The following is a 12,213-nucleotide window of genomic DNA, read 5'->3' on the forward strand; positions in this document are numbered from 1 at the left end:
AGGAAAGCTGGATTGTCTTCAATGTGGCTGACTTTCACCATAGATCATAGAGAGATTCTGGGTAACAGGCTTAGATGGGAATAATTAATTTTCTTGTAGAGAAAGCCAGGTGATATGAGCGCCATTCTATGACGCAGGAGGAAACAGCACTGGATTATGTCTCGTGTTGGGAACCATGTATATCATTAGCTGATCAATTATCTCAAATTCCTGATCAACTACATTTTCAGCTTTCCTTAAGGACAGTGTTGCTTCTTTTGGTACATAGCTCATTATTTTAGAAAAGAGGAAGAAAGAGAGAAGGGAAGACAGCCAGACTGCAAGGAAGGCTTACTTTCCCATGAATGAAGTCAGGCACCAATGGAGTATCACTGCTATCTGAGTCTCCATTCAGAACTTTCATGCTGTCTGTAACAAACTCCTGAAGATATTAGAAGGTGAAACGCAATCTTCCTCCGGTTATTCTGATACTTTGTACATAGCAACTAACACAGTTTAATATGAGGAATCTCACTTTTTCACATAAACAACCTTTCGTGTGACAGATTCTCATTCTATAATAAAGCATGAATCTCTACATTACATATATATCTGTGCAGCAAAACTGCCAATGCAATACCAGGCTTTTCTATGTTTATGTAAACTGCATTACAGACCATTTGCTGCCTCCATGTTGCTTGTTCTTATCTTCCATTAAAGCCTGTACAAGTTTTACATTGGAGGCGCTTCAGGACTTCAACTTTTACGATTTTTATTATTGTTGTTAGTTTTATTTTTTATAGGGCTCGAAGCAATTGGCTTTGGAGCACTGTCAGGCTAAGGAGGGATATGGCAATATAGTTAACACCTAATAGGTGTATCATCATTCCAGAATACCTGTCTGGTCAAATGTGAAAACTCACAGCCTGCGTGGTGTAGCTACATATACACATTGTTTATAACATAGTAAGATAGGCACAAAGGACCAGCATTTCATATCTCATCCATATGCTTGTATGTTAATGCAGTATGGCTATCATTTGAGTGTTTGCTCAAATCTGTTTGGATTCGTTAGTCTACAGAAAACCACAGACTGCTGGAGTTGATGTCCTTAGTCTATAGCATTAGCTGATGCTGTGCAACGAGGGCAGGACCAGTGCTTTGTCTATTGTAACCCACAGTGCTTCTGGGATGTTGTGTCTCCATCACATCTTTAATGACAGTGACTTCTGTGCCAGCTGCCAGAATATGCGCTGCCATGTTCTATTACATTTTGAATTCAGTAAGATTTGTGACAGAGGTGAGATATGAGAAGTTCTAACAATTACTGTTGAAAAGTTGGAGAGAATTTGTGTATCCTTTGTATCTTTATTTTTAACACAAATATTTCTGAAAATTACTGATTAAATATACAATCTGAAGTTAGACTACAAATATAAGAATATGCTTAAAGAAGCTTTCTTAAAGAAGCTTGAAGTGAATCAAGCTTTTCTACTATATTTGGATTTTGATAAGTTTCACTTTCCTCTGTGGCTGCAAAAGAAAATGACAAAATACTCCGTAAAAGGTGTTAAAAATGTTAAAATACTATACCAGCCATTCATAAAATTACAAACAGATTTGCTTGATAAGAATTTATGAAAATTTTAAGTTCTCGATTTTCTGTTAATTAAATATATATATATTTTAAGAAGGAAAAACGTATTCTACAATACCGCCTTTAAAAATAGGTTTAGTTATTTTCTTCTGCGAAATAATCCATGTTGCCTCTACAGCATGACCAGGAAGAACAATCTCTGTGCTCCCTCTTCTGGCTCTGAAGCAGCATTGACCTAATGCAAATCCTAACCATGCCGACATCAGGACATGAGGCCTGTGCACACCAGAAAGAACAGAAAGCACATCAGTGTACAGTTTCCGCTTTCTTACAGAGAAAAATTAAAAGTTGCTTCAAATGGAAATTAAAATCGCTAAAAAAATATTTTGCTTGCAAACTTCCTGGAAGTTTTTTTCCCCAAGATCTGACATGTTCCCCAAGATCTGACAGTTGAAAAATACAAAAATGCCTTGCACGATGGACAGAGCTTTTTCAATATTTGTAATACTGCAGTAATTTTTCATAATCCAATCAGTTATAGAAATCCTGATCTCTGTGGTGGGCAATCTGGAAATTTTAAAATAAGTTTATCCAATAAATTTTTCACAAGGAAGATTTAAATAAACTTTTTAATGCTAAAATTAGGTTCTTTTTAATTGTCTATTTGTAAACCCAGAAACTCTCCCAAAACAAACAGTAACAGAAATAAAAATTAGATAGCCTCATCCCCTCAGGAGAAATCATACAACCAAGACTTTGAGGCTTCATCATATGTGATTCTGTATACAGTAGTCTATTGTGAAGAATAGATAGTGTAAACAACCCAACTTTCACATCAAATATGACAGAAAGCATTCTTTAAAATTCTTTGGTAGTGTTTCTAATATGTTCAATATGGAGCTCTTAGATCTGTAGGCCAAAGCCATCTTTTCTGGGTTAGTCACGTGGCTTGTCAGAGCAGTCTTTAACAATGGCTGGCACTCAGTTTTAATTGAAAAGACTATTTATAATTAAAACTAAATTAGTGATTTCAAGATAAATGGATAAAGTTCATTCTGCCACTTGTGATTATTCTTTTCATTTACTACAAGTTCAAATATGATCTTAGATAGCTGAGCCATCTCAGATGCAAAGGAAGTACATGCCGTGGCTCAGGGATGCCTTACCTCCGGCATGATGTATTTGGCACAAACGCTGGCTCAGAAATACAGTAAATGTTCTTTACGCTTGTTCAATTTAACAGGAAGGTCGGCTGCGCATAAGGGGTAGCAGGAAGGGCAAAATCAAGATCCTGCTTGCTTCCTTCTATGGTTTGTGCATGACTAACATCTGAAATGGAAAGGATACTGTGTCTACTATTTCTGCACAGGATTTTCACAGCAAAATACACTAGCTAACTCAAAATTTGCTGCTCCAGGAGTCAACAGTCCACATGCTGTGCAATGTGGCCCAAAACTGTAGGCTTATGGCCAAAAATGGGGCAGAACATTAGCTGGTGTATAAGATGCACAGCAGATGGGAGTTTGGAAATCGCATTTGGGATGGACCTACTTAATTACTAGGAAGCCAGCCTCTCTTCCCTAGCAGTAAATCCCACACGCAGAGCATGTGCTTCATGACACGAGTGCTGAGACCACAGCACCGTCATCAGCATCAGAGCTGCTTCCAGCCTCGCCCAGGGTCACGGAGCCACTGTGTTCCTGCAAGGCACAGGGACCTTGTGGCTGCCTCCGTCACACTGGTTTGCCCAGGGCAATTGGGGAATGTGGGCAGCCGCTTACCCCACATGCAGGTGTGGCTCTGCCCCGTAATTGTTTGCTTGCACAGACCAGAATGACACAGTTGGTACTTGCTGACTGCACTAAGATTTCTGGAAGGTGAAGATCTGCCAGTTGGTGTCATAGGGGCAGAATTATGAGCTATGTCTTTCCTTTCCTGCTCCACTGCATTTTGGGAAGAAGAGGGGGTACTAATTACACCCTGGGCCCTTTCCCAGTCATCCTTCCCATAGGCCCAGGCAGGGGCTAAGCTTGATTTTGCTGCCACTGGCAAAGTGGAGAAATCCTGTCTCTGTGTTAGCACAAGCTAATGAGTAAGAACACAACAATCTCACCCCGCATTAGTCCAAGCTAATGAGGTTCCACCACACAAGCATCTTGTATTACAAAACTGACCCACTTTATTTTTTAAAACACAGGCCATTTAGAGAACACAATATAGACTTAGTATAGTGTGACTTAAGAAGTGTGATGTGTGTTGTTAAATATCCACTAATGGTAATGTCTCTATATTTAAACAATAATAAAACCCACAGAGTTTGTAGATTTGACTTTTGACTGTAACAACTTGTTCTGACCTTGGCTTTCAAGAAAACCTGTTAAACAAGTGTTATGTCAGTTCAAAAAAGCAATGCTCAGTTCTACGACTCGCAATCTCAAGCTAAATGCTACACGCACCAGCTACAAATACTTCAAACACCTGTGGCTTAGGGACATTATGCCAAAAGTCTTTTATGGAATTATGGGGTGGTTGAGGCTGTAATGGACCTCTGGAGGTCATCTGGTCCAACCCCCTTGCTCAAGAAGGGCCACACAGAGCCTTTTTCTCCAGCTGTATCACTCATCTTCCTGTAGCAATAGAAAGCAGAAGAGATACGCAGTCCCATAGCTTACGTCTGTTGTATAGAAAGGCTATGGTCATAGAAAGTCATCTAATGTTTACAGATTATTTCATGATTAAATTTTTGTGGTTTCAGGATTAGAGGAAGACATTTAGATCTTAAAGATCATCTGCTCTGAGAGCTTTTACAGGCTCCAGTTTTTAAGCAGCAATGGCTCAGTTTTATTCAATTCACTATGCAGGAGTCAACAAGCAAAGGACTAAGCTTTCATATAAATATTGATCTTTTTGAGGCACAGTCAAATAAGAGTAATATGAAGCTGACCTGATGCTCCATTAAAGCACTAGTAGGTGTATCTACGGGGAAAGGCAGAAGTGCCTCATCTTTCAGATGCTCAGGAAGTGATAAATATTTGCTACTTATCAAGGATGGAAGGGGGAGTCTTCAGGCCTGGATCCATTCTGTGACATTATCCTCAAAACTCATATTGATGCCTCCTGAGATGAAACTCACTATCAAGTAGACAAGGAGTATCAGGAGGAGTATCATTCAACCCTTCCACACAAAGCAAAGGCAGCACATTCACAGATATACAGATGTACCTTTATACATATCTAAATAGCAACAATCAGCAAACTCCAAAACACAATGGAAGTACAAACTAAAAATCTGTACAACATACAAAAATGTTTTTGTTCTATCAAGCCATCCTGATGACACCCAGTTTCATCAGCCCTGCTGTTTTAGCCTGTGTGTTGATGCTAGGGGCTGTAGTACACCACAAGGACATTGAACCCTTGATCTGCAGATCACCCACTCAGAAATATATCTGTGGCCTGTAATGCCTAAATGATTTTTCTGGGAGACATTAGGAGCCCCAAGTCTGGAGCTGGTGGACTATATCCTCTATGCAAAACCAGAATCAAATTTAACACTAGTAGAAAACCTACAGTCAGAGATGAATGCTTAAATCCAATTGAAAACGCAATTGCGTTTTTCTAAATGAAAAGATGAAGCGGTAGAAGATTATACCGAAGAATTTCATAATGCCATAGACCAGTCTGGCAGCTTAAAAAAAAAAAATTAAACTCACTTAAACCAAACCTAAACAAAGCAGCCCCCCACAAAAAACCCAAAGCAAAACAAACAAAAAAATCCCAACTGACCAAAAAAATAAAAAAAGAAAAAAACCCCAAAGAAATCGAAACCAACCCACCAAACACACACACACAAAAAGGAATAATTAACCTTTTTTTGTATGATATAAACACCGATGGATGAAGATAGGATAGGTTTGGCAAAAAGATGGATGCGCCCAAAAGTTATTTTCTACAACTGCTTTTTGTATTAAAAAATTAAAGGGATGAATCTGAGTTAAAAATTATCTATAGACATTTAAGAAAATATCAGCTTTCAAAGAAGAATCTTTAAAACTTAAAAATTGCAGCTTTACACATTGACAAAGATTGTTTATAAGCACAAGTCCAATAGCTTTGGAGAAGAGTCAGCAGAAATAAAATCTCAGGTATCTCAGGAAGGATTGATGTTTCTGTCCTGGCTGGCAACATTCAGCTCTCAAGTGAGTAGGTGAAACAATAAAAATGTGAAGAAATACAACTCATTATTTTTAGATACCAAAGGTCACTAAATTGACTTAGATACGACTACTGCAAACTAAGCACACACAAAACCTATGAACCTCAGGAGTTATTGTATGTGAAAATATCTATACTACTTTGAAGAACTTAACAAAGTTTTTATAAGCCAAAACTGCAATTAGGAATATGTAATTCTGATGCATGAATAAATAAGGTAATTAGATCTGTATTACTTTATTAACGAATTATTTATATTTTAAGATTACTGATGTTAAAGTGCACTTTTTATATTAATCCACAGAATATGTATGTTTATTCTCACATTTTTGTGATTTTATTATTTAGTTCCTATTAAATGTTTGGTATCCATAGATCATATACATGATACAGAATATCACCATCATTTACCAACAGGCACTGATTTTTTAAATGAAGGTGTTGAATTGTTGAAACCTAAGGAGAGCATGTTCCAATTCTTCTCGTGTTGCTTTTCAATCTTTTCAAAGATTCATTTTTCCCTTGTTCTCATCCTCAGAGCTTTAATTGTACAGGTAGGGATGAAATCTAGGATATGTGGGGTTTTTTCCCTTGGACAGTTCATTAACTTTACATTGAACAGCTACAGAAGAAATAGAAACTTGTCTCAAATACGACATTGTAGAAGTTAATAATTACTTTGATCCTTTGCACATACTCTTTCTTATATTGCATTACATGAAACATGATCTTCAAAGACTTTTTTAAGTACTGATCTCACGTGTGACTGAAGTTTGATTTAACTAAAGACTATTCCTTATTTTGTGTTTTTTAAATTGTTATTAAGAACCTAAAAATGTTGTGCCATAAATAGAAACCACCTTATGTATAGAAGCCACTATGTATTTCAATGGAAATGGTTTTCTCATATCTAATAGTTTTGCTTTGTACTCCTCTAATTCCTGCTGTGAAATGAAATGAAAATTGCCTGAAAGATACTACAGAACATTGCAGTCACTTCTGAAGATGTGGCATCTAAATATTTATAAGGCCTTAAGAATTTCAAGTCTGCAAACTCCAGAACTGGGAATGTCAGCACCTTTTATTTTTTTATTTATTACAGTTACTCTGAATATCACCACAGAAGTGTGATAAAAGCATACTTCTATCAAAACAGTAATGTTCAAAAATTACCCCATGCAGACAAGTCTTATCCAGTGCATAAAATGTATTCATGAAATCCTTTTGCTGATCACAAATTTCATTTACTTACAGCGCTGTGCTTCTGAATGGTAGGAAAGCAGTTTAGAAAACAAAATGTCAAAGACAGAAAAGTTGCTACCATGATTATATCCATACATTTTATGTGGGGAAGCGTTAGGGGCTGTGTTTTCTTGCTAGCAATTGTATATTCAAGGATCAAAGGTAGTTACAAAGATGAGAGTGAAGTGGACTGACACAGTGCTTGCCTGAGTTATTTCCACTACACACTGGCTTTTGCAAGGGATTAAGGGCCAGATCCAAAACCAAATTTAGATTCTTATCACAATGCTTAATTTCTATGTGCCTATCCCTTCAAAGACCCATCAGAATCCCAAGCTTAGTGACTCTTTTTACGTATTCAGGGGGAGTTAACTTACAAGCTCGTGACTGTGAGCCAAAGACTCTTTAGATGTCTACAGCACAGTCTGCAAAGAATTTCAGGCTCTGGTGATTTTCTGTCTACTGACTGGATGTGCTGTTCACTCTCCACAAAGAAAAAGTCTGTCTCGTAATTGGGAAGTCCTCAGTGAAGTACATACTAAGCTGGCAGTTTATTTGGTTGGCTTGCTACACTCTCCAGTTTTCAACAAACTTTCAAGAATGGTAATCCAGCCACAAGCAGGCAGCCTTAGCCTCCTCCAGCTTTTATTTAGCTGTCTCAGATACTGGATTTCTTGGCGCACTGTTTCCTGAGGTCAATTGCTTCTCGGTGGCATGGAAGATTGTAAATAAGTGTCATAATTGCCAATGACCCTTGCTCCATTACAGATGCAGCAATGTTGAGCTTTTTCAAACAGAACTAGTGGTCCGTGGTGGGTTTCCATGGGCAGGATGAAGTTGGGGTCAGACCTCGAAGGAGCGCCCATGCCAGGAGAACAGGCGGGCATCCTGCCTTCTATCCAAACGCATCTTGCCTTCACTGCTCCTCTCTAGGGCTCCCACTGTTGTGATTTGGACTCTACATGACAAAGGTAGGATGCTTATGAATTGACAGGTCAGCCAAGACCATGGTTGCCATGTCATGTATGTCAGTTACTTGAAATTCCCCTCTATCTGAGAAAACCAGGCAGGTAGCTCGACAGTCAACCGCTCTGCCTGGAAAAAAGCAGAGCAAACAATTCCCTTGAAACATTCACCTTTGTTCACTGACTATGCAGAATGGATATGCTCCTCACTCGGAGCTCAGGTGAGAAGCCAGTCTTTCAGAAGCCCACCAAACTGCCCGAGATACATTCACCAGGGACATTTGCTTTCAGCACCTGGTTAGTCCAGGTTACTGGCAAAAGCAGTGGCGTACACTAACTTGCCATGGAAGGGCCCGCACCAGTGGGCACTGGTTTCTGGGGGGCCAGTCTGTGCGCCCCCACTGCTGCTGCCTCTGGGGGTGACCGAGCAGGCACATGGGCTCAGCTCCTCTGTCAGGTCCTCCTCACGGGCCTGATGGCGTCAGCACCCACTGGCCCACAGCAGTGCTGTGTCCCACCCTATGCAGGGTCAGCCTCGGGAAGGCACAGGCCTTTAGTGCCAACGTCCATGTTTTCAGAGAAATTTTTCACTCCAGCCTTTTTTAAAAAAACAATTTTTTAATTTTTAATTTTTTTTTCTGTCACATAACCACAGAATCATTAGGGTTGGAAGGGACCTGTGCAGATCATCTAGTCCAACCCCCTGCCAACCCCTGTTACACAGGAACATGTCCAGGCGGGTTTTCAATGTCTCCAGAGAGGGAAACTCCTCAACCTCCCTGGGCAGCCAGTGCTCTGCCACCCTCAACGTAAAGAAGTTCTTCCTCATGTTGAGGTGAAACTTCTTGTATTTTAGTTTATGGCCCCTGTTCCTTGTCCTGTTGCTGGGCACCACTGAAAAGAGTCTGGCACCATCCTCCTGGCACCCGCCTTTGAGGTATTTGTATGCATTAATGAGATCCCCTCTGTCTTCTCTGGACTAAACAGACCCAGCTCCCGCAATCTCTCCTCCTAAGAGAGATTCTCCAGACCCCTGACCATCGGGTCCCTTTATTTATGGAAGAAGTTCGTGCCACAGGGGAAAGCGCACTGGCTGTACCTCCCTTCCTGCCTCCCTACGGCGCGTTCCCGTATTACAGCCCCCCGGGACCCAGCACCAGCGACCACTACCAGCCCCGCCACAGCCCGCGCCTCGGCGCCCCTCCCGCCCCGCCCCGCCCGGCAGGCCCCGCGCGCCTCCCACCCTCGCGAGACTCCCTGTTCTCGCGACAGCGGGGTGCCGCCATCTTACCTGCTTGCCCGCTCCCTCTGTCCGGCTCTGCGGCTGAGGGGAGAGGGGGGGACGCGGTGCGCTCCGGAGCCGCGCTCGGGCCTCGCAGCTCGTCGGCCGCGCTGCCCTCCGCTCGCCGTGAAGGCGGGGGAGAAACCGCGGAGAGGCCGGAAAGCGCTCCCCGGCTGAGGAGAGGCGAGAGCGGGGCCCTCAGGGAGCAGCCGCTGCTCGGCTGGTTCCGCCCCCTTCGTGGTGCTGGGCCTCCGGCCCCTGCCTGGCGGCCTCTGCCGAACCGGGAGGCGGACGCGGTCTCGGCGGGTGAGGGCAGGCGCGGCGGGAGCCGGGGTCCCGGGCGGCGGGGCGGCGCGGACCCCGCCGCCGTTGTTGGTGCTGCTGCTGCCGGCGAGGCGGGGGGCCCGGGCCGCTCTGGATGGTGGTTAAAATGATCATAGAAAACTTCGAGGCGCTGAAATCGTGGCTCAGCAAGACCTTGGAGCCCATGTGAGTAGCTGCGACCCTTCCTCTCTTTCCCGCCCCCTCCAAAATAAACCTTCCCTTGGAAAAGACGGGGATCCTCAGGGGAAGGGAACGTAGTGCCGGAGAGCCTGGAGGGTCATCCCGGGAGATGGCCGCCCAGCGCCCCTTTCACCCGGCCGCCTTCGGTGGGGGGCCACGTAGTGGCCCCGCTTTCCCGGTGCCGTCCTCGGCCGGGAGGTAGGTCCGTCTTTCTCCAGAGGCTGCAGCTTCCCCCCCTAGCGACCGCACTCATCTTTCCCTGTGTAGCCCAGAGCAAGCGGGAGATAATGTGTCTGTGTGTGCAGCTCCCTGTTCTCTGCTCTCAGCCTCCGTAGAGGCCAGGTGAATAACCACAGCCTGCCGCCCTGTCCAGTGACCTTCTGTGGGAGAGCTCAGGTGCCATGGGACGTTTTACAGGATCCTGAGATCTTCCCAGTAGCATTTTCCGTAGACTCGTTGCACGTCCTTCTCGGTTGTTTTGAATATTGGATGCTCTTTTGTTTCCCTCCCCCCTGAATAAAAGTTGCATCAGTAGGAGCCCCAGAGAATAATTTGCCTATTTGTGAGTACCTGCTTGGCCTCTAAGCATAACATTCATGTGAGTAATTGGGGCTGTTTTGCAAATAGTCCACATCTTTCTTCTCTGAATGATAGTTTAGTGGAACTGAGATGCGAACTTGGTTTTAAAGGTTTTGCCTTCTGGAGATACGGTGCCTACGGATGTTTTAGATCAAAGCATGCACTTGTCATTCTGAAACCCCATTTTAATATGTGTGGGTTAAATTGTTGCAGCTTGATTTGAGTCAATAGAAGTAGAACTTTTCAGTTACTTCTGGTATTAACTTCTGAGATGTTTGGCCAGTGTCAGTTTTTGATGCTATCAAACGGGGGGTGTGTGTGTGTGTGAAGGCTGCTTTATGGCTTCCATAGCTATTAGTTAAGTATATATATGTACTTTTATAGTTTGACTTATGCTGAAATAACTTGAAAAAGTGAAAAAAAAATGCTGGGACACTTTTCAGTGGGTTTTTTGGGGAGGGAGTGGGTGTGGTGTTTTAGTTGTAGGTTTTGGTTTTTTTTTTCCATAGGACCTAATCCAAACCACAGTGAAATAGATGAGTCTTGAACTTAATTTCAGTGGACTTTGAATTAGGCCTGCAGGAAATTACGCCGGGTGCCTTTATGTAAAAGGTTTGACCCTTAAGACTGTGGTAGGATTATGTTGTTGTTATTTGGGGAAAAAAAAAAAAAGCAGCATCTTGTAAAGGTTTAGTTTGGGGGAGGTGAATTAATGTTACTCTTGAGTCAAAGTAAGAGCAGAATAAAGGAACACATTGGTAAGATAGTATTAGAATAACAGAACGTACTGTGTTAGGTGGTAGTAGATCCAGGTAGTCCTCTGGATGCTCCTTGATAGTCTGTGGATGCTTTTTTTGCATGGATATTCTGTAAAAGGTCATGAGCAGTATGATACCAGTATTTTAGAATGCGCTGGTCAGGAGGCTTGCAACAGACAATATTGAACTTTGAAGAACCTTGTGATTTCCAAAATATATGTTGGTAGGTTGAAATGATAAATTGTACACACTTACCTTTCAGTTGGTTAGCAGCTGGAGATTGATCTGTTAACTTCAAACAGTTTACAAGGAGCATGTTTAAATTCTGTGAAATCTGGAATGGGAAATCTGTTTGTGACATTTACAGGAGGGCTTCGACTGACTTCAAAATCCCTTTATTGAGTAAATACAATAGGCTTTTTGGATTTTGCAGATCTGTATCTGAAATTAATTTATACAGTTCTGCTTTTTCATGAGTGTTTATGCATCAGGAGCTGAAGTTTAACTTTCACCACTGAATAATAAGTTTCTTACTTGCAGTATAAGTATCGAATGTTTGCGAAATACTATTTACCTAGAGGTCAGTGTGGTTCCTCAGTCTTTCCCTCAAGTTCCATTCATTAGTGGTGTGCAGTAGTAACTTCTTGTTCTGGTAACAAACTCTGATTGTTCCGTGTTTCTCTATTTGTTTTCATGCTGAACTGTGATATCTGCTAGTGATAGAGGGCAGGTAAAGGGTGAAATTGTGATTTCCAGCTTTTGTGATCAGTGCGATTTTTTTTGCTTTTAGCAGTAAAAGGACCACCATGTTTCTGTTAAGTTAAATGTTGTGTGTGAGCAGTTCAAGTATCGTTCTCGTGCTGGAAAACTATGTAATGGCATAGGGAATTGCAGGCCTGGAGGATGAGTTCTCTGAATTTTTAGCTTTGGGAGGAAAAAGGCCAGAAGGGACTGTTAAATTCACATTCAGTTTTGTGCTGTGTCCTATGTAACTGCATTATTCCAGTAAGTGTTAGAGTTGGTAGAGAGGTATTGTCATTTCCCAGCAGTCAAATAGTCTTGGAGCTGCTTCTGGTCTCAGTTATCTGAAGT

General features: G+C 42.2%; 1 protein-coding gene across 12 annotated transcripts in view; it reads left to right on the plus strand.

Moving 5' to 3' along the window:
• Nucleotides 1-9,252: 9,252 nt before the first annotated feature.
• Nucleotides 9,253-12,213, plus strand: part of RBM26 (RNA binding motif protein 26) — a 53,353-nt gene continuing 50,392 nt past the window's right edge. For all 12 annotated transcript variants that reach the window (XM_030472804.2, XM_030472875.2, XM_030472842.2 and 9 more), the window contains exon 1: nt 9,253-9,769. In XM_030472804.2, coding sequence (XP_030328664.1) covers nt 9,699-9,769 — 71 coding nt within the window. In that variant the 5' untranslated portion in view covers nt 9,253-9,698. The remainder of the gene's footprint in view (nt 9,770-12,213) is intronic.

The sequence above is a fragment of the Strigops habroptila genome, chromosome 2, assembly GCF_004027225.2.
Source record: "Strigops habroptila isolate Jane chromosome 2, bStrHab1.2.pri, whole genome shotgun sequence".
NCBI lineage: Eukaryota > Metazoa > Chordata > Aves > Psittaciformes > Psittacidae > Strigops > Strigops habroptila.